The sequence below is a fragment of the Neoarius graeffei genome, chromosome 21 (assembly GCF_027579695.1).
Source record: "Neoarius graeffei isolate fNeoGra1 chromosome 21, fNeoGra1.pri, whole genome shotgun sequence".
NCBI classification, from domain to species: domain Eukaryota; kingdom Metazoa; phylum Chordata; class Actinopteri; order Siluriformes; family Ariidae; genus Neoarius; species Neoarius graeffei.
The window spans coordinates 52,288,667-52,315,733 of NC_083589.1; the positions used below are offsets into that span (position 1 = coordinate 52,288,667).

A 27,067-nucleotide genomic window follows, 5' to 3' on the forward strand; every position below is an offset into this window, starting at 1 on the left:
GACTTCAGTATTGATAGTAGCAGTTGTAAACGGATGATGCATGCCCTGAAGCTTTTTTAATTCTCGAAATGTCTGGGAGAAATCTTCGACGTACACTTAAACTTACGGTACAAGTTAAAAGTTTGTACACCCCTACTCTAATCATTCAAAGGTTTTTTTTGTGTGTGTATTTTCTACATTGTAGAACAATACTGAAGACATCAAAACTATGAAACAACATATGGAACATAGATGGAATTATGTGGTAAGCAAAAAATGTTTCATATCTTAGATTCTTCAGCGTAGCCAGCATTTACCTTGATGCCAGTTTACACACTATTGCCATTATCTTAACCAGCTTCATGAGGCTGTCACCTGGAATGCTTTTCAATTAACAGGTGCCTCGTCAAAAGTTCTCATCTCATCTCATTATCTGTAGCCGCTTTATCCTGTTCTACAGGGTCGCAGGCAAGCTGGAGCCTATCCCAGCTGACTACGGGCGAAAGGCGGGGTACACCCTGGACAAGTCGCCAGGTCATCACAGGGCTGACACATAGACACAGACAACCATTCACACTCACGGTCAATTTAGAGTCACCAGTTAGCCTAACCTGCATGTCTTTGGACTGTGGGGGAAACTGGAGCACCCGGAGGAAACCCACGCGGACACGGGGAGAACATGCAAACTCCACACAGAAAGGCCCTCGCCGGCCCCGGGGCTCAAACCCGGACCTTCTTGCTGTGAGGCGACAGCGCTAACCACTACACCACCGTGCCGCCCTCGTCAAAAGTTAATTAACGCAATTTCTTGCCTTTCTCAATTCAAACAGTAAATAGTAAATAATAAAAATACAGTAAATAGCCCTGTTCCCACAACTGTAGTAATCCATACAGTATTATGTTAGGAACCGCTCAACTAAGTAAAGAGAAACGACATCCATCATTAGTTTAAAACATGAAATGTGCTTTACTAAATAAAACTAAAGATAAAACATTGAATTCGAAGGTGTGTCTGAACTTTTCGACACTTATTCAATAATACAGACACCCCTGGCCCAGGTTAAAACTGCATTTGCAACACAGTACAGCAAATTGCTTATTAGACAAAATCATAAAAAATTTCAGTTACCACTAGCCTGTAGTATTTTTAACATAAAATACTGGTTTTAGTTACACAATATAGTCTCATCTCATCTCATTATCTCTAGCCGCTTTATCCTGTTCTACAGGGTCGCAGGCAAGCTGGAGCCTATCCCAGCTGACTACGGGCGAAAGGCGGGGTACACCCTGGACAAGTCACCAGGTCATCACAGGGCTGACACATAGACACAGACAACCATTCACACTCACATTCACACCTACGGTCAATTTAGAGTCACCAGTTAACCTAACCTGCATGTCTTTGGACTGTGGGGGAAACCGGAGCACCCGGAGGAAACCCACGCGGACACGGGGAGAACATGCAAACTCCACACAGAAAGACCCTCGCCGGCCACGGGGCTCGAACCCAGGACCTTCTTGCTGTGAGGCAACAGCGCTAACCACTACACCACCGTGCCGCCCATATGAAAAATATAAGTGGCATTTCCCAGTAAAACACTTGTGTCTATGTAATATACATAGACACATAGATACAGTGCTCAGCGTAAATGAGTGCACCCCCTTTGAAAAGTAACATTTTAAATAATGTCTCAATGAACACAAACAATTTCCAAAATGTTGAAAAGACAAAGTTTAATATAACATCTGTTTAACTTATAACGTGAAAGTAAGGTTAATAATATAACTTAGATTACACATTTTTCAGTTTTACTCAAATTAGGGTGGTGCAAAAATGAGTACACCCCACAACAAAAACTACTCCATCTAGTAACTTTGTATGGCCTCCATGATTTTTAATGACAGCACCAAGTCTTCTAGGCATGGAATGAACAAGTTGGCGACATTTTACATCAATATTTTCCCATTCTTCAACAATGACCTCTTTTAGTGACTGGATGCTGGATGGAGAGTGATGCCCAACTTGTCTCTTCAGAATTCCCCAAAGAAAATAATTTCTTTCCACCACAAAGGTGAAGGCTACACGAAGATCAGCAAAGCTTTACTTATCAGTCAGAATACTGTAGCAAAAGTGGTACAAAAATTTAAGAAAGATGGAACTGCAACCATCTCACAGAGACGTCCAGGTCGTCCACGGAAGTTAACACCTCGACAGGAGCGTCTTCTGATGAGAAGGGTTGAAGAAAATCGGCATGCAAGTTCACTGCAGTTATCTAAAGAAGTAGAAAGCCAAACTGGGGTGACTATTTCCCGTGACACAATACGGCGTACACTGCAGAGGAATGGCATGCATGGATGCCGTCCACGAAAGAAGTCTCTCCTAAAGCCCAGGCACAAAAAAGCCCGCCTAGAGTTTGCTAGGGCCTATGTTGACAAAGATGAAGACTAGTGGGACTCTATACTCTGGAGTGATGAGACCAAGATAAATGTTTTTGGAACTGATGGCTTCAAAACTGTATGGCGTCGCAAAGGTGAGGAATACAAAGAAAAATGCATGGTGCCTACAGTGAAACATGGTGGTGGCAGTGTCCTTATGTGGGGCTGCATGAGTGCTGCTGGTGTCAGGGAGCTGCATTTCATTGATGGCATCATGAATTCACAGATGTATTGCTCTATACTGAAAGAGAAGATGCTACCATCACTCCGTGCCCTTTTCCAACATGACAATGATCCTAAACACACATCTAAGGCCACTGTTGGATTTCTGAAGAAGAACAGGGTGAAAGTGATTCAGTGGCCAAGTATGCCTCCTGACAAGTTGAGCATCACTCTCCATCCAGCATCCAGTCACTAAAAGAGGACATTGTTGAAGAATGGAAAAAGATTGATGTCACCAACTTGTTCATTCCATGCCTAGAAGACTTGGTGCTGTCATTAAAAATCATGGAGGCCATACAAAGTGCTAGATGGAGTCGTTGTTGTTGTGGGGTGCACTCATTTTTGCACCACCCTAATTTGAGTAAAACTGAAAAATGTGTAATCTAAGTTATATTATTAACCTTACTTTCACGTTATAAGTTAAACAGATGTGATATTAAACTTTGTCTTTTCAACATTTTGGAAATTGTTTGTGTTCATTGAGATATTGTTTAAAATGTTACTTTTCAAAGGGGGCGTACTCATTTACGCTGAGCACTGTATATGAATGTATATAACTAGAATAACTAAAATCTATTAGTATATTAAGGTATATAACTGCAATTAGCTGATATATCATGTATATCATTAAAATTTGCTGATATTTTAACGTGTATAGCTACAACTAACTGCTACTATCTGAACAATGATGACTCATAATGTGACATTTATTTAGAGTGTACAGGTTTGAGGCATTCATACCTTAACCACTACAGGATGCACAGAAGCATTGTAATGCAATGTGAAGGTCATCAATTGAAAACACAGTGAACACCTAGGACGGAAAAAAAACATACATTTATACCACTGAATGTATCCCTGTATTATAGGGTCGAAATATTTGACATTACATTACAGGCATTTAGCAGACGATCTTACCCAGAGTGACGTACAACATACCCAGAGCAGCCTGGGGAGCAATTAGGGGTTAGGTGCCTTGCTCAACGGCACTTCAGACATGCTGTGTGTGTGTGTGTGTGTGTGTGTGTGTGTGTGTGTGTGTGTGTGTGTGTATGAAAAAGACCTTGGTGGAGAGCTGGAGTCGGTGGTGGTTAAAACAGCAGCAATTAGAACCTCACTGATGACCTGCTTCATGAGTTCAGAAACCTGGACAGCTTCTGTAGGATCCAGCCTCTCTGTAAAGAACGACTGCAGCTGAAACACAGACACACACCAGAGAAAAATGTAAGACATTCTTAAAATCTATCCATCCATTATCCGTAACCACTTATCCTGTGCTGGAACCTATCCCAGCTGACTATGGGCAAGAGGCAGGGTACACCCTGGACAAGTCACCAGATCATCGCAGGGCTGACACACAGAGACAAACAACCATTCACACCTACAGCCAATTTAGAGCCACCAATTAGTCTAATCTGCAAGTCTTTGGACTGTGGGGGAAACTGGAGCACCTGGAGGAAACCCAGGCAGACACAGGGAGAACATGCAAACTCCACACAGAAAGGCCCTCGTCAGCCACTGGACTCGAACCCAGAACCTTCTTGCTGTGAGGCAACAGTGCTAACCACTACGCCACCGTGCCGCCCCATTCTTAAAATCTAAATGTTAATTCATTCTTGATTCTTGCACCATGGAGATACCACAGATATAGGAAACACTAACATGCACCATTTGTGTACTTTAGTGATATTAATTTTGCAACGGCTTTATCCCAAGTACTTTTAGACATCATCCATTTTGAGCACTTAAAAGAGCGAACAGTAATAAAGCAGCAGAATGTTTGGCACTATAACTGTCCATTTTCCATTGGCCAACAGTCTAGTACCAGAGATTCCAGTCCAGCACTGGGACTTACAAAGCACATTACAGGTTACGCAGGTAGCGCTAGCTAGCTGTAAATTAACTTCAAGAGTGAAAAAGAGAGTATGGTGAGGAAATGGATGTTCACTGATCTTAGAACATATTTGATAATTTGTTTTGCAGATCTTCCACAACATTAAATAAGCATAACTATAAATTGATTTAAAAAAAAAAAGCATACCATAAAATCATCCTTTAGTAAATACAATCACAAATCAGAAAAAGGTGGGACGGTATGTTGAAATTGAAATTATGACTGAAAACAATTATTTGTAAATAATCTTTGACCGGCGGCACGGTGGTGTAGTGGTTAGCGCTGTCGCCTCACAGCAAGAAGGTCCGGGTTCGAGCCCCGTGGCCGGCGAGGGCCTTTCTGTGCGGAGTTTGCATGTTCTCCCCGTGTCCGCATGGGTTTCCTCTGGGTGCTCCGGTTTCCCCCACAGTCCAAAGACATGCAGGTTAGGTTAACTGGTGACTCTAAATTGACCGTAGGTGTGAATGTGAGTGTGAATGGTTGTCTGTGTCTATGTGTCAGCCCTGTGATGACCTGGCGACTTGTCCAGGGTGTACCCTGCCTTTCGCCCGTAGTCAGCTGGGATAGGCTCCAGCTTGCCTGCGACCCTGTAGAACAGGATAAAGCGGCTACAGATAATGAGATGAGATCATCTTTGACCTGCATTGCATTCAAAACAATGAATTTTTTAAATAAACACTTGTTTCAATTTTGATTCTTGTAACACGTTCAAAAAAAATGTTAGAACAGCAAAGCATTTAGTACTCTGTAATGTTGCCATACCTTCTCATGACATTTAAAAGATGTTTACGGACTGAAGACACCAAGTGATGAAAAGTTTCAGGTGTTATTTTGTCCCATTCTTCCTGCAAACAGGTCTTAAGGTGTACAACAGTACGAGGTCATCCTTGTCGTATTTTTCATTTCAAAATTCGCCACACATTCTCTATTAGGGATAGATGGGACAGGAACCCTCTTCTTCCACAGCCATGCCTTTGTAAAGTGCAGAATGTGGAAAAGATGTCGTCTTGAAGGCAGCACATGGTGCTCCAAAATCTCAGTGTACTTTTCTGCATTAATGCTCCATCGCAGAAGTGTAAGTTACCTTTGCCAAGGGCACTGACACAACCCCATACCGTGACAGACTGGCTTTTGGACTTGTTCCTGGTACCAGTCTGGACAGTCCTTTTTGCCTTTTGTCCGGAGCATGCGGCGTCCATTTCTTCCAAAAAAATAAAGACCTGGAATACTGATTTGTCTGACCACAATACACGGTCCATCCCAGATGCCTCCAAGCCCAGAGAAGTCAATGGCACTTCTGGACACAGTTAACATAAGACATCCTTTTTGCCCAATAAAGGTTTGACTGGTATTTGTGGATGTAACTCCGTATTGTAGTGCTTCACAAAGGTTGGCCAAAGTAATCCCAAGCCCATGTGGTTATATCAGCTATAGATGAATGATGGTTCTTGATGCAGTGCTGTCTGAGGGATCGGAGATCACAGGTGTTCAGCTTAGGCTTGCACCCTTTCCGCCTATGCAGATTCCTTCAGATTCCTTGAATCGTTTAATGATATTATGCACCGTAGAACGTGAAATATCCAAATCCCTTCCTATCTTTCTTTGAGGCACATTGTTTTTCAACATTTCAATAATTTTCTCACATATTTGTTGACAAACTGGAGATCCCTAGCCCATCTTTGCTCCTCAAAGACTAGGCCTTTCCTGGATACTGATTTTGTACTGTCGTGATTATAATCACCTATTTCAAATCACCTTATTATTTAATTGTTTTATCTCATTACTAGCCCTAAATTGCCCCGTCCCAACATTTTTTTAGAATGTGTTGCAGGCCTGAAATTCAGGAATTAATGTATTTACTTCAAGGAATGGAAGTCAATTCAGAAATCACTACTTTCTTTTTTTATTTGCATTTCCAACTTTTTCTGATTTGGGGTTGTCATCCTTGGCTGTGGCATAAGAGGAGTAAAACATTTCGGGCCATCCTGCCATTGGAAAATTATCAACTGCAGGATGGATACAGTAACTTTGCCTTGTGTCAGGCCGCATCATACCATAAAGCCATTGATTATTTTCCGATAACCGCATGTCCCAAAGTGTTTTATTGCTTACTTATACTAGCTGTTATGTTGCGCATGCCCATATAGACTCTCTGAACATCTTAACCCATTGAAGAGACAGAAAATAGGAAAAAGTCCAGTTAAGAGAGTGAAGAATGTAAGTTTGGATGCACCAATAGCTCCTGGTGGTTTAAGAAGTTAAATTCTCAACAACGATTTTGCTGAAGGCCAGATTTTAAACAGCTCATGTAAGGCGGTATAACTGACTGATCAGAATGCACAGGTGAGTCTGAATACCATAATAATAATAATAATAATAATAATAATAATAATAATAATTTACATGTATATGGCACCTTTCTCAAACTCAAGGTTGCTTTACATAGGTCAAATAAAACAGAACACACACACACAAAGTTGCTAAAGTGGTGGAGGAGGAGAAGTGTTCATGAAACAGAAAGGTTTGGAGATGAGATTTGAAGAAAGGAAAGGAAGTCATGGAGGGGTTGAGGGAGGGAATTCCAGAGCTTGGGGGCCACGGCGCTGAAGGACCTGCCACCCAGAGTAGAGAGTCTGGTGCGGGTGACAGCAAGGAGATAATGGCTAGAGCAGTGTTTCTCAACCACTGGGCCGTGGCCCACTAAGCGCCATCTAGTGGGGCGCAAATTTTTTTCCCCCAAGTTGAAGCTAATTTTTACTCATAGTCGGGTACAACTGCTGGGTTGCATCCGACGTCACATCCGTCTCAGTAAGCTACGGTCACACTACAGCTCGTGATGCTTTGCGATGGGTTATCGATGAAAACGAGGCATTTTGGTGGCGATATACAGGTGAGCAAAAAGTTGTGGTCACACAGCACGCAAACACTTGACTGTCACGCCTTCAGGCACTCGGGTGGTCGCACGCGCTCACGGAGCACGTGATGTGCATTCTTGGGACCCAGTTGTTATGGGAAACACCTGACACTAATTTGAGCGCAATCAGCAAATACGGACAGATACGGATACTGACGCTGTTTTTACAGAGGCTTTGCAAAGTATGATTATCATGGTCCCGTTTGTTTCTAGCCATGTTTATAACACTGTTTAAATACTCTGCTTTATGATTCTGCTTTCATTTGTGTTTTGTAAATATCACACCTGTTAATAAACACTCTTCCTGCGCTTAGATCCGTCAATCTTGTAGTGTCTTGATCCCCAGATCTTTAACCCAGTCACATATAAAAAGTTGTACTCCTCCATGCTCTTCCAGGTTTTCATCTGTTTGTCCGTGTAGAACGATGTCTGCAGCACCAGGTAGTTTGAGATGTCGGGGAACTCGTAGGAAAAATCCTTCTTTGTTAGCGTGTAAGGATCTAATCCCATTGAGCGGTTTCTATATCCACTCCTTTTGAGTGTATTTCTTGGTTTTAATAACTTGCTTGTTTGCTGAACACAAACATGGCAATAAGTTCTTGTGTTAATGGACCAGACTCCACTTTTGGATCATGAATCCCTTTTGACTGAGAATGCCCTGCATGCATGGTTTTATGTTGGCTTCTGGCACATCCATACAGTTTTAAATACAACACCTACAATTAAAAACAGTTTGTTTTTATTGCGTTTATTTAATTCCTGGGCTGCCATCTGTAACAGGGAGTGATGTTGCATCCCATTAATACACTTTACAGTACTGTAGGTTATTAGATTCTAATAGAATAGATGAGCCAAAATAATTGGGGATATTTTTTAATGGGTCCCGACTCGTTACAAGTATGAATAGGTGGGCCTCGAAGCAGAAAAGGTTGAGAACCCCTGGGTTAGAGGATCTGAGAGAACGGAATGGAATGTAAGGGGTCAGAAGGTCACAGGTGTAAGAAGGAGCAAGGTTATGGAGGACTTTGAAGGTGAGTAGTAGGATAATAACATTTTAAATAACATTTTGCATCCCAATTAAGCACAGTATCATAAAAGGTAAGAAAAAAAAAGTACTTTTAAGTCAAATGCGCACTTGGCAATATCAAAAATGCATGCTTGAGCAAACACGAAACGCAGTTGTGCGGAGAAACCAGTCAGTTGTACATATGCGCCAACATCGAACACGTCACAAACTTGAAAATGACACAATCGTCTCAGTAGGTGGCAGCAGTGTGTAAAAACTTTGGCAGATTGAACCGAGATGTAGATTAGATGTCCTGGCTCACTTGTTTTCCCACGCACACACACGCTTAGAGAGTTTATTGACTTCTGGATAACCCACAGAAAAATTGGTGAGCGTGCATACAAATGTACAAACAAAAATGAAAGACTGAAACGCATTAACACACATCAACACAAATACACAAACTCACAAGCCAAACTGTATATCTGTGTGAAGTAAAGAATAATCTCTTTTTAATGCTTCTAACATGCTGCTACGTCTCCATTGCATCAACGGTTTCCTAGTTGGTTTGGAGTGAAGCGTCATAAATAATCTTCAGTCTCTATCTTAGACTTAGACACACACACTCACTTTCCCTCGCTCCTCCTCACTTCTTCCATGTGACAAGAGCATTTAGACTCACCAGTAAAAGTCTAATGAGCATCCTGTGCCAAGTGTTAACCCCATCCAGAATTGCACCATCTTCCAAAGCCCTCAAAATATATTTCTAACCATTCATTTTTGTGTGTGAGATTAACTTTTTAATGTACAACCCCGATTCCAAAAAAGTTGGGACAAAGTACAAATTGTAAATAAAAATGGAATGCAATGATGTGGAAGTTTCAAAATTCCATATTTTATTCAGAATAGAACATAGATGACATATCAAATGTTTAAACTGAGAAAATGTATCATTTAAAGAGAAAAATTAGGTGATTTTAAATTTCATGACAACAACACATCTCAAAAAAGTTGGGACAAGGCCATGTTGACCACTGTGAGACATCCCCTTTTCTCTTTACAACAGTCTGTAAACGTCTGGGGACTGAGGAGACAAGTTGCTCAAGTTTAGGGATAGGAATGTTAACCCATTCTTGTCTAATGTAGGATTCTAGTTGCTCAACTGTCTTAGGTCTTTTTTGTCGTATCTTCCGTTTTATGATGCGCCAAATGTTTTCTATGGGTGAAAGACCTGGACTGCAGGCTGGCCAGTTCAGTACCCGGACCCTTCTTCTACGCAGCCATGATGCTGTAATTGATGCAGTATGTGGTTTGGCATTGTCTTGTTGGAAAATGCAAGATGGGAGCATATGTTGCTCTAGAACCTTGATATACCTTTCAGCATTGATGGTGTCTTTCCAGATGTGTAAGCTGCCCATGCCACACGCACTAATGCAACCCCATACCATCAGAGATGCAGGCTTCTGAACTGAGCACTGATAACAACTTGGGTCGTCCTTCTCCTCTTTAGTCTGAATGACACGGCGTCCCTGACTTCCATAAAGAACTTCAAATTTTGATTCGTCTGACCACAGAACAGTTTTCCACTTTGCCACAGTCCATTTTAAATGAGCCTTGGCCCAGAGAAGACGTCTGCGCTTCTGGATCACGTTTCGATACGGCTTCTTCATTGAACTGTAGAGTTTTAGCTGGCAACGGCAGATGGCACGGTGAATTGTGTTCACAGATAATGTTCTCTGGAAATATTCCTGAGCTCATTTTGTGATTTCCAATACAGAAGCATGCCTGTATGTGATCCAGTGCCATCTAAGGGCCCGAAGATCACGGGCACCCAGTATGGTTTTCCGGCCTTGACCCTTACGCACAGAGATTCTTCCAGATTCTCTGAATCTTTTGATGATATTATGCACTGTAGATGATGATATGCTCAAACTCTTTGCAATTTTACACTGTCGAACTCCTTTCTGATATTGCTCCACTATTTGTCAGCGCAGAATTAGGGGGATTGGTGATCTTCTTCCCATCTTTACTTCTGAGAGCCGCTGCCACTCCAAGATGCTCTTTTTATACCCAGTCATGTTAATGACCTATTGCCAATTGACCTAATGAGTTGCAATTTGGTCCTCCAGCTGTTCCTTTTTTGTACCTTTAACTTTTCCAGCCTCTTATTGCCCCTGTCCCAACTTTTTTGAGATGTGTTGCGGTCATGAAATTTCAAATGAGCCAATATTTGGCATGAAATTTCAAAATGTCTCACTTTCGACATTTGATATGTTGTCTATGTTCTATTGTGAATACAATATCAGTTTTTGAGATTTGTAAATTATTGCATTCCGTTTTTATTTACAATTTGTACTTTGTCCCAACTTTTTTGGAATCGGGGTTGTATATATATATTTAAGCACTGTATGAGCAAAATACTTGCAAGGGCACAAAATCAACCTGAATAGAATAATAATATTATAGCATATGAACAATCGAATTGTGTCGTGTCGTGTATTTCACATCAATAAATTGCTGCATTGTCTTCTGATAGTGAGACCAATAATGAAATATGCATCACAGTTACGAATACATATTTATTTATTTATTTGACACCGCATGCTATGCACCAGAAACAACACCACAACATTTATTATGGTATGACTCTGCTGGGTGCCTGGCGGACAGCAGTGAACCAGCGCTTTCACTCTAAATCAGTACTATAGAGTTACGATTGAATATTATCGGACATAAGAACTAATCAATATCGAGCCACGGTAATTTTAGATTATCTAACACTAAGGAAAAATGCTCATAATTGCTATTGAACTATACAATAATTGTGTTATACAATAAGTGTGCAGATTAAGAAATCATTCAGGTAAAAAATAGCCTCAATGAGGCTGTAGCTCATACCGGCCACTGTCGTTGTGTGTCAGTTTGAAATCCGATCAATCCTATAGGAGGAGTAGCGATTTTTGTGAAATTGCATATGACCCCTGTGTAGCCGTATCCATGACAGGTGGCACCATGTGGTGAACAATTCTTGTTGGAATATGTCTTTCGAGTCTTTTGGGTGAGTTTCAGTGAAAACATCCTAGCAGTTTATGAACAGTAGTGTTTGATGTGACGAGTCACCCAAAATTTTCAAACGCCCATAAAATGTTAAATATGACAGGTGGCGCTACCGTCTTGACAACTTTTATACATACCAACCTGGGGAATATTCCATATGAGTTTGATCAAAATCTTATCACTCCTGTAGTACAATTTTCATGAAATTGTACGTGACCTCTCTGTAGCCGCATCCATGGCAGGTGGCGCCACCTGGTGAACAACTCTTGTTGGAATATGCCTTTAGAGTCTTCTGGGTGGGTGAGTTTCAGTGAAAACGTCCCAGCAGTTTATGAAGAGTAGCGTTTAATGTGACTAGTCACTCAAAAATTTCAGACGCCCATAAAATCGTAAATATGACAGGTGGCACCACCGTCTTGACAACTGTCATACACACCCACCTGAGGAACACTGTATGTGAGTTTGATTGAAATCAGATCAATCCTGTAAAAGGAGCATCAATTTTTGTAAACTGTGGACGGATGACGATGGACGGACGACGCATGATCGCATAAGCTCATGTGGTTTGGCCTGCGGCTGGATGAGTTAATAAACACACTATACAAAGATATGTTGCAAATGCTATGAAAAAACAGTAGGATTAAAACCTTTGAAGGGGAAAAACTACTAGAAAACAAACTCCTCGGATGCAGTGTATGAGCTCCAAGGGTTCGAGCTGCAATCTTGATGTCTGGTTAAAACTGTCAATCATCCAACAAGCTAATGGACTAATAAAACTGTTTTAACTCATTTTATATGAAACTGTCGTGAATATTTTCTGTAAAATGTATGAGTAAATAATCCCATGTTGTATCTATATAATAAACAGCAAGGTTTGTTTGTTTGTCTTGAGCTAACGTCGCCATTCCTCGACGGATTTTCACCAAATTTGGCAAGTAGGTCCAGGGATGACCCAGAATTTTGCAGATGTAAGCAAAATTCATGTACGGGCCCCAGGGAGGTCCCTGGGGGGGGCACAATATCCACTCACCCCCTCCCTCAATGCCTTTCACGTTACATTTATCAGCACAGACTCTCGACAGATCACTAAACTTGGCACTAGGTACAGGAGATAGCCACAATTTGGCAGAACTCAGAAATTCCATATTTGGGCCCCAGGGGGTCCCCGGTAGGCCCCTGGGTGGTGGATGTTTGGATTTTTGTTTGTCTTGGGTTAACATCACCATTTCTCGAGGGATCTTCAAATTTGACATGGAAGTCTGGGGGCAACCCATAATTTTGCAAAACCTGGGCAATGCCCAGGTAACCTGCTAGTTTTGTAATAAAAAGCAAATTAAAAATAAGCACTGGATAAAAACCCATCTATCTTGTGTAAATAAAGATACAAATTTCATTGTCTGGTGGTCAAGTGTTTGAGATAAATTGCCTTGCACTTACGATAGGGTTCGCTGTGGTGGTACATGTACATCGTTTGTACATATGTACGGATGTTGTATGCTCTCAAAAGCCATCAAAAATCAGGTTGATGTATTACCATATTCTCTGAAGTATGGAGCTTTGCTCCTGTGATGTACAAGTGGTTTTTTTTTTTCATTTTTATTATTTATTCAGTTATTTATTTCCATTGCAATATGTAAATATCCTGGGTTTGGATGGTAAGAGCATTTCTATATTTTATTGGGGTGATTTTCTGTTATTCTATGATTACTTGTGCACGATGGACATTTCTGATAATCATTAGGTTACACCTCACTCGATTTTGGCTCTTGGATAAAGTGCATGAGGGAGACATTCCCGCGAGCTGCAGGTGCCACGCGGTGCCTGGCTGATGTCAATTAAAAGTTCACGTGAACAGCTTCAGGCGGAGACGTTGTGGCGACACACTCTCCGATGCGCTCGACAGCTGGACAGCTCTCGGTGCCCTCGCTCCAGAGACTCTGGTCTATTTTGGATATTTTTCCCTCGCTTTGGAGTATGCTTTTCGGACTTCTCCCTTCACGGATGCCTCTGGAAACACCACTGCTACTTCAGAGGACATTTAAAGACTGTGAACAGTTCAACGGTCGGGGCAATGGGACCTGCTGACCGGCGCTTGCCTAACGCGAAGCACAAAGGGACCGTGAGATAAATTCTGTGTCCTTTATATTTTATGTTACGAATATGTCTGTATTTTGATGGGGTTTGAAAAGGGAACCTTTTGTTTTGTGACCTAGGCCTAGGGTTTTATGTGTCTAGGGTTTTATGTGTGTAACGTGTTGGGGTTTTGTTTGAACATGTTTCACTTCTGATTAATGGTAAAACTTTTCTTAACCGAATTCGGTGTTGGGTTTTTTTTTTGATAACCTCTCACATAACACTCCACACCCCCGGAGCTCCACTATTACAGGTTTTGGAAGACATGCAAAAAAATAGAAGAACCCAGAAACATTGTCCATTATCACCATAAAACTGTATGACTGTGCCAGGAAAAACATTTGCATACCACATGACAACCACAAAATGAAAGGAAATAAGACTGCACAATTATAAGAAAACACACATCATTGAGCTCTAAAGAGGTCATGGATATCTACCAGCCAGCCACTGTTTTGGCCATGAATACTCCAAGTTAGCCATATACTGTACATTTATCAGACATACTCATCTCATACATCTCCTGATTAACCCAAATGTTCTAAAATGTCATAAAGCCACAGAAATGAAATGACCACAATGGAAATAATTGTTTTACACTTTGTTGCGCTATCCTTGGTTGAGTTTCACGCATTTAGTTAAATTGTACATTAATATATTGTCCTAGGCATGGTGATGTAGTGCTTAGCACTGTCGCCTCACAACAAGAAGGTACTGGGTTCGAGCCCAGTGGCCGACGAGGGCCTTTCTGTGTAGAGTTTGCATGTTCTCCCCGTATCTGCATGGGTTTCCTCCGGGTGCTCTGGTTTCCCCCAAAGGCTAATCGGTTGCTCTAAATTGACCGTAGGTGTGAATGTGAGTGTGAATGGTTGTTTGTTTCTATGTGTTAGCCTTGCGATGAGCTGGTGACTTGTCCAGGGTGTACTCCGCCTCTCGCCCATAGTCAGCTGGGATAGGCTCCTGCAACCCTGTATAGGATAAGCAGCTACAGATAATGGATGGATGGATGGATGGATGGATGGATGGATGGATGGATAAATCTCTCTCAATGGATTCTTTTATATATATATATATATCAGTGTAGTGTTCAAAGCGCTGTCATCATTCAACAAAGATAAACAGGGATCTGGGAAATCGTAGTCCTGAGTAGCTTCCCCATAATATTACACATGAATAAATAAAAGCGTTCATCTTAGCATACTTCCAAAACATGTCAAGTTCCCACAGAAGAGATTGGACACAAAATACAGACTTGAAATTAGTCCCATTCTGTAAAGTTTGGAAGGAGCAGCATAAGATCTAAGGATTATTTTGATCAACTGGTGGCTCAAATTCCGAGACATATTATTTAGAGTTGACCAAATTCTGTGCCAGTCGAGGTGAAAGCCTGCTTTATTTAACTCCCTGACTCCCCTGACCTCCCAAATACTTTAAACTGGTAATATTTTACACGGTGCATTTATGAGAGGAGTGTATATTTTTGTAACAAAGCCCCAAGAGCACTGGCTGCTCTTAATCCAATCTCAAACTGGGTGGGTTCATATTTGTGCATCGTATGGAACACCACATGCCTTCACTGATGATCGCAATCTTAAATAAAGAAAAAACGAGGAGCGTGGGAGGTCAAGCATTTGCTGTAATTCCTGGAATGAATGAGGAAGGCCATGTTTCTCACCATTCATAAACGCGGAAATGCCTCGTAACAAACCCATGATTTCCAAATATATGTTTTAGGTTTTCTTACTTTTGCTGTTGGTGGCAGGATTGAAGCGACTGCCCTCAATTTCCTTCCTTTAGAGCTTGCAAAGGAAACAAATGGTGCAAGTCTTTGGGTTGTCTGTGTGTGGGCCAGAAGCTATGTGTGGACCATGAAGCTAAATTAACCAGAGCGTCAGCGACGCAGTAGCTCACACAGCCGTACCATGAGAAACCAGACTCGTCTATAATTAGCCAAGTTGTTCTTCATGAGAACAATTAGAGTAATTTGATCTTCCAAACAAAACAATCAGAATCAAAAACCATTGAAGACTCAGGGAGGAGTAGTGATTTTTGTGAATTGTGGATGGACGGATGGATGACGGACACCGTGTGACGCCCTACGGCCGGTGAGCTCATCATATAATGTATCAGACAATATGATTTTTCTGGCCTGCTCTGAGTCACCCTAACGATCCTCTGATAGTAGCTCACACATACATCCAACATCATCACACTTGAAAGTCATACAGCCAAAGACCTACCCCCAAGTTTCCAGTACAGCACCATACAGCCGCAGAGAAACCTTTTAACGTCGCCATGGTCTTGACTTTTTAGCAAGCTAGGAAAATTTATCCAGCTATCTTATAACCAGCAGCTCCACAGAGAGTACACACAAGTCATTCAGCAGTCCAACATGTTTCTATCAGATCTTCGAAAATAACAAGACTGCTTAAAACACAGGTACTTGGAATATGGAACAGGTATCTAGGGTCAGCTCCCTTCTCAGGATAGCCTGTTATAAATCCTGCAACCAAAATAATGTCAGATAAAAGTGTTTATTCTATCCACATTCCCTGGATATGAGCAATCGCACACTCTGATTAGCTACTCTACTACTAGGATATCAGCTCATATACCGTCAGTAGAGAAAAACAAAATGGCGGAGCATGTTGCTGAACCAACCAAAGACAAAATAAAAACTCTACTTGAAAACAAAACCCCCAAAAAATACAAAAAAAAGCAACAAAATATGACGTAAAAGTACTAGATGATAAGAATGATCTTTTAAAAAAAATTCAAGAATTATTATAGCATTTTTCACAAATTGCTCCCGTCGTTTCGCTGGTTTGTTTACATTCTAAGAGAAAATTATTTTGCTGGACGTTTTGTATAAAGTTTTTATTTATCAAATTTGCAAAAAAGAAAAAGAAAACTGCCCCGTTTCTCAAAATCCAGTGACTGCGGATAGAATAAAACAGTTATTCCATGAAATCGAGTCGTACATGGCTTATAGCCGACTTGGCGCTACACGCCTCGTCGGCTATCAGCTAATGTACGACTCGATTTCGTGGAATAACTGTTAAATAGCCATCATCCCTGGAAAGTTGTAGTATCACAAATCCAGTTGCTTCCTTTTGATCTGATTCGGGTTTAATTTTTCTTTTATTTCTTCCTCCATCCACATAAAAGCGAGCTACCAAGATTTCTTCACTCCCTGACCACACTCTCTTCACAATGTTCATAAATTGATCAAATGTGCTTATTTTATAGTGATGATCTGACAAAGTTGGAAAGTATGCGAGCAGAAATATGTCACAACATGCTGCATATTGAATCACAGGCAATAATTATTAGTATAATATGTATATCCTCAGCCAAAATAATCATATCATTGAACATTTTTTTTGTATAAACTGTTACCATCTGACATGCCAGATAAGCAACAAAACAAGAAGCTCCATCTCCACATGAAAATAAACTGAAATGAAACCACTGCATGACAATATAATGAGTATAGAATATGTAATACTTTGATTAGTGGTGCATGCATATCTCTGACATTACTTTAAACAAAAACTCTAGTCAAAAAGCTTTCTAGTAATGAATTCGATGAATGAATTTGTGGAATGACAACTTTATTAAACAAGTAGCCAGAATTTAGACAACTCAAAGCATAATATAACATTAAAGTCTGAAGACTTAGCAAATTATATATAAATTATTTAAATAATATTGGCTGGCATTGAGTGGTATATCGGACAAATTCTATTCAGCCAGGGTGATATTGAATGAGTCGAAGACGAGTAGCTGAATGGAATATATCTGATATACCATGACAAAAAAGCCAGCCAATATTATTATTATTATTATTATTATTATTATTATATGTTCCTTTCAGGTGTTCAACACGTCTTTCTCTTTCAAAATTCTCTCAAAATCTTCCATATTTAACAAGGCAAACCTGGCGGCCATGTTTGTTTACAAATTATCACAGTCGCTCGCTAGCACAGAAGCATTACATCTCCGACGTGTGATGTCATGTTGTCTTGACAACCATGCAATATCATAAACCATTTTCTACTAGGTAGAGTGACATAATACATGTAGGATAAGTGATATGCTAACAATATTGCATGCAATCAAACCAAATGAATGAAACCTGCTTATTATTCCATTGAAAAAATGCCCTGTATGTATAATCATCTTCTTCTTTTGGCTGCTCCCGATTAGGAGTCGCCACAGTGGATCTTTTGTCTCCATTGCTCCCTGTCTTCTGCATCCTTCTCTGCTACACCTGCCACTTTCATGTCCTCTCTCACCACATCCATGTATCTCCTCTTTGGCCTTCCTTGTTTTCGTGTGCCTGGCAGCTCCATCCTCAACATTCTCCTTCCAACATGCTCTGCATCTCTTCTCAGGATGTGCCCATACCATCTCAGTCTCATCTCTCTTAGCTTAATTCCCAAGCTCTCCACATGTGCTGTCCCTCTGATGTGCTCGTTCCTTATCCTGTCCAACCTCCCATCGCAAACCTTAACATCCTCAACTCCGCCACCTCCAACTTTGCCTCCTGTCTCTTCGTTAAGGGTACGGTCTCCAATCCATACATCACAGCTGGTCTCACTACCGTCTTATACATCTTACCTTTCACTTTTGCTGGGACTTTCCTATCACAAATGACTCCCGAAATCCTTCTCCAACTGCTCCACCCTGCCTGCACTCTCTTTCTCACCTCACTATCGCAGCCCACATTTTCCTGCACAGTTGACCCCAGGTACTTGAATTCACCAACTTTCTTTACGTCTACTCCTTGCATCTTCACTACACTCTCATCCCCATTCTCACTGATGCACATGTATTCTGTTTTGCTCCTGCTCACCTTCATTCCTCTTCATTCCAATGCATACCTCCATCTCTCCAAACCCAGCTCAACCTCCTTTCTGTTTTCACCACATATCACAATATCATCCGCAAACATCATGTTCCATGGTGACTCTTGCCTCACTTCGTCCGTCAAGCTATCCATCACTATGGCAAGCAAGAAAGGACTCAAAGCAGATCCTTGATGGAGTCCCACCTTCACCTTGAACCATTCAGTCGTTCCAACTGCACAACTCACTGCTGTTTCACTGTTCTCATACATGTCTTGCACCATTCTAATATACTTCTCATTCACTCCACTCTTTCTCATACAATACCATAACTCATCTCTCGGCACTCTATCGTATGCCTTCTCCAGGTCTACAAACACACAATGTAGCTTTCTCTGGCCTTCCCTGTACTTCTCCATTAACATTCTTAACCTTCATCCTACCAAGTGGGGTCCATCTGGCCCCGCACCTATATGTTTGTTTGCCATTTTAAAAATATGTGACATACTGCCTCACCATTTAATGAATTTGTCGGAATTTATGTCGTAATTAAAACACTAAAGCACCGGAAGATCAGCTTTTTGCATTGTGAAGGTATAATTAATTTGTTACTGGGGTCCAACCGGACCCCAGAGTAAAGTTTATCTGTCTTTCATTTTATAATTGAATAGCACACTGAAAGTTAACTTCTTTTATTTCTTTTATGTTCCATAATGAAACTACCAAGGCATTCCTTCTTGGGGTCCGTGTGGACCCCACTGCTGCAATAAGCACAGGCTGCAAAACAAAAGCCCTAAATTATTTTACAATTACTTTTTTGTTTTAAATTCTGTAAGAAAAGTGCTAAGTTGTAATCCAGAATGTTTTACAGCTGCATGAGCTGCAAAAATCATGTATATAATGCCAATTTTTTTTTGTGGCGCTATAATTTGCTACATGTATGCTAGTTATTGCAATATTATTGCAATGTTATTGCATTTATAATACATCATTGATATTCAGCCATAGTGGATTTTGTTCTTCAATAAAGTTGTCTGTTTGCTGCATTGAATTGGTTCTTACTGCATTGATTTCAAGGTATTCCCTCCTGGGGTCCATACGGACCCCGCCTGGTAGTTTGTGTATGTAAAATTGGCTGGTAGGATGAAGGTTAAGTGTGTTCTTTATGCCTTGGGCCCTTTAGTGTATTGCTGTTATTAATACCAGATGTTCTGAACAAAACTTATCTGGTGATTTTGTCTTTATAAGCTTTAATTTTAAAGAAAAGTATTGGGGTCCAAACAGACCCCACATGGTAAGATTAAGGTGTAAAATAGCATGGTAGGATGAGGGTTAAAGCAAAAATTGCATCCGACGTGCTCTTTCTTGGCATAAACCCATACTGCTGTTTACAGATTGCTACCTCTCTTCTCAATCTCGCCTCCAATACCCTTTCCCATAACTTCAGGGTGTGGCTCATCAATTTTATCCCTCTGTAATTACTATAGCTCTGTACATCTCCCTTATTCTTGTATATTGGGACTAGCACACTCTTTCTCCATTCATTTGGCATTTTCTCATTCTCTAGGATCTTATTAAACAATCTTGTTAGGAACTCCACAGCCGTCTCACCCAAACACCTCCAAGCCTCAATTGGGATACCATCTGGTCCGACTGCTTTCCCAGTCTTCATTCTTTTCATGGCTGCCCTCACTTCATCCTTACTAAACAACTCTGCTTCCTGATTTGCTGTCTCCAATGAATCTGACCTTTTCTCTCTTGGATTCTCCTCATTTAATAAATCCTCAAAGTACTCTTTCTACCTTCTTAATACACTCTTTTTGTTTGTCAGCACATTTCCATTTACATCTTTCATCACTCTTACCTGCTGTACATCCCTCGCTTCCCTGTTTCTCTGCCTAGCTAGTCTGTACAGGTCTTTCTCTCCTTCTTTGGTCTCCACTCTTTCATACAACTCCTGGTATGCATCTGCTTTCACCTTCGCTTCCGCTCTTTTTGCCTTCTGTCTCATCTCTCTGTATAAGCACCTGCTTTCCTCATCTCTGTGATCGTCCCACTTCCTCTTTACTAGCCTCTTCTCTTTTATAATTTCCTGCACTTCTTTGTTCCACCACCATGTCTCCTTATCTTCCTTCCTCTTTCCCGATGACCACCCTAGCACCTTCCTTGCTGCCTCTCTTACTAGTATAGAGGATTTCGACGTGACGTCACAGGTCATGTGACGCCCCGGTGTCTGCCATTTTGAAGGTCAAGCTAGCTAATGTCAACAACATAGTAGCTGGTATGTTACTGTAGCAATGTTTACGTTCAGTCATTTAGATGACTGTTAAAACCTTTCAGTCTCAAGTTTTTCCTTTACTGTATTTACTAGTTTACTGAGCTAGCACGCTCAGGCAAGCTGGGAGTGAGCGCGCTAGCTCGGGCAGGCTGGGAGCGAGCGCGCTAGCTCAGGCAGGCTGGGAGCTAGCGCACTTGCTCCCAGCCTGCCCGAGCTAGCGCGCTTGCTCCCAGCCTGCCCGAGCGCGCTAGCTCAGTAAACTAGTAAATACAGTAAAGGAAAAACTTGAGGCTGAAAGGTTTTAACAGTCATCCAAATGACTGAACGTAAACATTGCTACAGTAACATACCAGCTACTATGTTGTTTACATTAGCTAGTGCTAACAGCTAGCTGCTAGTGCACTGCTACAACTACACCGACCCTAATAATACAGTTCTTGGTCATTGCCTGGTAACAGCAAATTTATAACAGGCCATGTCTCAACAGACTAAGAAGTTATTTCAATGACATTTAATAACATTTTGTTTATCCTGAGGACCGAAAGTAAATGAAAATGTGAACAAACCTTAGCTGTAATAAGATGGCGACCACCGGCTCCAGGGACGACCCGCTGATGTAGGCATGTTACCCAGCCTGGTTTTTAACGACATAGGTATACAGATCATGTGGGCCGAAGTCAGGTAAAGACGAGGGCTTCGTGTACTTCCGTACGTCAGTGAACAATCCTGGTGGACGCAGGTAAACGTCGTTCTCTAAGCCTGCTAACCTCAATTTTTGCAAATACCTCTCCCTCTGCTCGCCCTGTAAATGCCCTACGTCGCTGGATAGTGAAGGTGTTTTCTGCATCTCGCTCCTTTTTCTTTTATGTTTTTTCCCTGGTATTTCCCACATGCCTGACTGCAGGTCAGGAAGATCATCCGCACTGCAGCGCTGCAAAGCCAGAAAAAGATAGCCTGGTAATGCGTACGAATCACGTACACCAGCATCATTGATTTTCTGGTGATATCGCTTCTTACTCGGGTCATCTAGGCTGGATAAAATACTCGACAATGAGACTTCGTCATGATCAACAGTGTATCGCTACCGGTAGTCGCCATATTTGTGACCGTCAAAATGGCGACATAAATATTGTCGCTATGGAAACAATGACGTAGGCCGAAATCCTCTATAGCAGTAGTATCCCAATCTTCTGGCAGACTTCCATTACCACAAATGCTCATCTCATTTCTTCCCTAAACTCCTTCTGATGTTCAACCTCTTTTAGTTTCCACCACTTAATCTTCGGCTCCACTATTTCATGCTTCCTCTTTTTCACTTTCAAGCTCATCCTGCACACGACCACTTGATGTTGTCTAGCTACACTCTCCCCTACCATCACTTTAGTCTCCAATCTCCTTTAGGTTACCCCTTCTGCAGAGTATGTAGTCCACCTGTGTAGATCTTCCTTCACTCTTAAACGTCACCCTGTGCTACTCTTTCTTCTCGAATTATGTATTGACTATTGCCAAATTCATCCTCTTTGAAATATCAACCACCATTTGCCCTTCCACATTTCTCTCTCTTACACCATATCTGCCCATCATGTCCTCATCTCCTCCGTTTCCCTCGCCAACATGTCCGTTGAAATCTGCTTCTATCAGCACGCACTCCTCCCTCTGCATACTTTCTACCACTTCATCCATCTTTTCCCAGAAAGACTCTTTCTCTTCATTCTCACATCCAACCTGTGGGGCATACGTGCACACAACATTGATTACCACTCCTTGAATCTCCAACTTCATGCCCATCACTCTACCTGACACCCTCTTCACATCAATTACACTGTTGACCAACTTGCCCCTCAACACAATACCAACACCATTTCTCTTTCCATCGACTCCATAATAAAACAACTTGCATCCATCTCCAATGTTCTTGGCCTTGCTTCCTTTCCATCTCGTCTCCTGCACACACAAAATGTCCAACTTCCTTCTTTCCATCATACCTGCTAACTCTCTCGCTCTGCCAGTCAATGTTCCCACATTCAGTGTTCCTCCCCTCAATTCTAAGCTCCTTCCTTTCTATCTGTCATGCTCTCTCCTAACATGCCTCCCCCCTCTCTTTTTCCTTCTCCTTTTTGGCGCAACAGTAGCATACTTTCCACTGGCACCCTGTTGACCAACAGTACTGGAGGCGGCCATTGTTAAGCCAGGCCTCGACCGATCCAGTATGGTATTTCTCTTTTCAATCTGCATGTTAGATTTGGCACAGTTTTACACCAGATGTCCTTCCAGCATGGTGGTGTAGTGGTTAGCACAGTCGCTTCACAGCAAGAAGGTTCTGGGTTCGAACCCAGCGGCCGGTGAGGGCCTTTCTGTGTGGAGTTTGCATGTTCTCCCCGTGTCTGCGTGGGTTTCCTCCGGGTGCTCCAGTTTCCCCCACAGTCCAAAGACATGCGGTTAGGTTAATATGGGACGGCCTTGGCTGAGGTGCCCTTGAGCGAGGCACCTAACTCCCAACTGCTCCCCAGGCGCTGTTAGCATGGCTGCCTACTGCTCTGGGTATGTGTGTGTGCATGTGTGTCTTCACTGCTTCAGATGGGTTAAATGCAGAGAGGAAATTTCACAAGTGTGTGATGAATAAAGTTGTGCTTTCTTTCTTTCTTTTCTTCTTCCTGACACAACCCTCTCCAATTTATCTGGGCTTGGGACTGGTGCCAAGAGTACGCTTATGCACCCCCAGTGGCTGGATTTCCTGTATGTATAATGATGCATATTATTATACATACGGGCCACTTTTTCCATGAAATAAAAAGATGTATTCTATTCCCTTCTAGCAGGTTTATTGATGGCATGCAATATTGTTATCATATCGCTTATCCTCCGTGTATTATGCCACTCTCCCCATTGGAGAATGAGCGTGCAATATTGTTATAATATTGCACGTTGTCAAGACAACACGATGTCACACTTCAGAGCTCATGCGAAGATCCAATGACAAAACATTTCTGCTGCGCATGCGCACAATCATTTCTTTGTTGGCCAGGAAAGAGAGAGGACGGGGTTATTCAGTGCTTGGTTTAAGCACGAAATAAATAAACTGAAAACTGAAACTAAAGATGCACTGAACACCCGAAAGGCTATGAAAACTTCATTATATATTCTTCACACATATTTACAAGAGAAAAGCATACCAACAGAGATTGAAAAACTGGAAAAGAGACACATCAGAGATGTAAAACTTCTGCACTAGCAAGTGACTGTGACAGTTTGTACACAAACATGACCGTGAGGTTTACTTCATTAAAAGTGGAAGATTTAGAGAGAATTTTGAAAGAGAAAGACGCACTGAACACCCAAAAGGCTACCAAAACTTCACTGGATATTCTTCACACATATTTACAAGAGAAAAGCATACCAACAGACATCGAAAAACTGGAAAAGAGAGCAATAGTGGAAATATTGTCAAAGTTCTACTTAGAGGTGAGGAAAAATGACGGAGACTTTTACAAGAGGACATCACTCGTGGACTTCACTCAGCAAAGCCCTTTTGTTTTGAACAACTGCAATGTAACAATTAACTACAACCAAAAGTAACTTTGAACTTGAACTGTCAACCTGTATGTAGCTTGTATATACGCAAGTTGGGTTGTTGTTCAGGCTTTTTGGACTTGTACCATTTTTATTGTTAGAACTTTGACTTTGTATTGTACATTGGCTTGACAGAACACTGAATCACATTCGATCAGAATCAGCATTCAATATTGGTAAGTTATCCTCCTGTTCTTAACTTTTTATAAAATCTATAATTGTTACATCAAATGTGTATGTATAATAATAATATTGGTTGTTATTTTTTCATGGTATATCAGATATATTCCATTCAGCTACTCATCTTTGACTACTTTCATGCTAGCTGAATGGAATATATCTGATATACCACTCAACGCCAGCCAATATTATTTAAAATTTAAGTCTGCATGTTGATGTGATGTACACGGAGTGCAGAATTATTAGGCAAGTTGTATTTTTGAGGATTAGTTTTATTATTGAACAACAACTATGTTCTCAATCAAACAAAAAGACTCATAAATATCAAAGCTGAATATGTATGGAAGTTAGAGTGGGGTGTTTTTAGTTTTGGCCATTTTAGGAGAATATGTATGTGTTCAGGTAACTTTCACTGTGCAGAATTATTAGGCAACTTAATAAAAACCAAATGTGTAGCCATTTCACTTATTTATTTTCACCAGGTACACTGATATGACAACTCCAGATTTGCAAATAAACATATCTGACATTCAAACACAAAACAAAAACAAAATCAGTGACCAATATAGCCACCCTTCTTCATGAGGACACTCAAAAGCCTTCCATCCATAGATTCTGTCAATTTCTTTATCTGTTCACGACCAACATTGTGTGCAGCAGCAACCACGGCCTCCCAGACGCTGTTCAGAGAGGTGTACTGTTTTCCCTCTTTGTAGACCTCACGTTTTATAATGGACCACAGGTTCTCTATGGGGTTTAGGTCAGGTGAACAAGGGGGCCATGTCATTATTTTTTTCACCTTTCAGACCTTTACTGGCTAGCCACGCAGTGGAGTATTTGGACGCATGAGATGGAGCGTTATCCTGCATGAAAATCATGTTCTTCTTGAAAGATGCTGACTTTTTCCTATACCACTGCTTGAAGAAGGTTTCTTCCAGGAACTGGCAGTAGGTCTGGGAGTTGAGTTTGAGTCCATCCTCAACTCGAAAAGGTCCAACAAGCTCGTCTTTGATGATACCAGCCCATAGCAGTACTCCACCTCCACCTTGCTGGCGTCCGAGTCAGAGTGGAGCTCTGTGCCCATTACTGATCCAGCCACAGGCCCATCCATCTGGCCCATCAAGAGTCACTCTCATCTCATCAGACCACAGCACCTTAGAAAAATCAGTCTTAAGATATTTCTTGGCCCAGTCTTGACGTTTTATCTTGTGTGCCTTACTCAGTGGTGGTCATTTTTCAGCCTTCCTTACCTTGGCCATGTCCCTCAGTATTGCACACCTTGTACTCTTTGACACTCCAGGAATGTTGCAACTCTGGAATATGGCAGAACTGGATGCTAATGGCTGCTTGTTAGCTTCACGCTTGATTTTCCGCAGATCATGTGCAGTTATTTTGCGCCTTTTTTTTCCCCCACACGCTTCTTTCGACCCTGTTGACTATTTGCAATGAAACGCTTGATTGTTCGGTGATCACGTTTCAACATCTTCGCAATTTCAAGAGTGCTGCATCCATCTGCAAGACATCTCACAATTTTATACTTTTCAAAGTCTGTCAGATCTCTCTTCTGACCCATTTTGCCAGAGGAAAAGAGGTTGCCTAATAATTATGCACACCTGATATAGGGTGTTGATGTCATTAGACCACACCCCCTCTCATTACACAGATGCACAGCACCTGATATACTTAATTGGTAGTAGGCTTTCAAGCCTAAACACCTTGGAGTGGGACAACATGCATTAAAAGGATGTTGTGGTCAAAATACTCACTTGCCTAATAATTCTGCACTCAGTGTATAACGTACAGTATAATACGTGTGTATAATACCCAACCTAACACCCGTAAAATCTATTTAAAATCACGAAATGATACATAGCTTTTCATTCAGATCTCTGCTGGCTTCTTCTTATTTTTATTTTATTTTTATTGTTTAACGCTTGGCATAACATTGCAGGATGGCAGGTTAAACAGATAAGGAAACTACTTTACCTTTCTAATATAACCATGTTTGTCCAGATGAGTCCTGACCAAGCCTGTACGATGCAGGAATGCAGTGAGGGGCGTCGCTGATGTGACCAAGACATATACATTCACAAAGGCTACCAGACCCTGATTAGCTGGGGAGCCTAGCTGGGCAGCTTGGCTCCTAACAGACACAAGAGCAGAGATAGGAATGTTTTTGCAAAAAAAGGAATAATACATGATTTAAAAAAAAAAACATCATTGTTGAAAAAACTTCTGTTAAAAGATGAGGGATCTAACCAGATATGGTCAGTGTGATGAGGACTTGCTCCCATTTCTGGTCTGGAGGAGGTGCAGGCAGATGGAATTATGGGTAATGGCATGCCTGGAAATGGAAAAAAAAGGAACATAAGTTAAAAATGTTTATCACTGCATCAGCAATTGTACCATTTCTCAAATATTGACAGACTTCTGATCTAAAAGAAGAACCATTACCACCTTTATGAATGATACATCCTAAAAGTACACACATTTAAGTCATATGCAATTCTAAAAAAAAAAAAAAAAAAAACGTTCCATTTCATACCCA

The 27,067-nt window shown here is 41.3% G+C and overlaps 1 protein-coding gene across 1 annotated transcript in view; it reads right to left on the reverse strand.

Annotated features, from left to right (window-relative positions):
- Positions 1-27,067, reverse strand: part of cped1 (cadherin-like and PC-esterase domain containing 1) — a 208,136-nt gene that overhangs the window by 107,092 nt on the left and 73,977 nt on the right. The window contains exons 5-8 of the mRNA XM_060903332.1: positions 26,779-26,863; positions 26,506-26,662; positions 3,701-3,831; positions 3,379-3,451 (exon numbers count right to left, since the gene is read on the reverse strand). Of these exons, the coding sequence (XP_060759315.1) occupies positions 3,379-3,451; positions 3,701-3,831; positions 26,506-26,662; positions 26,779-26,863 (446 nt within the window). The remainder of the gene's footprint in view (positions 1-3,378; positions 3,452-3,700; positions 3,832-26,505; positions 26,663-26,778; positions 26,864-27,067) is intronic.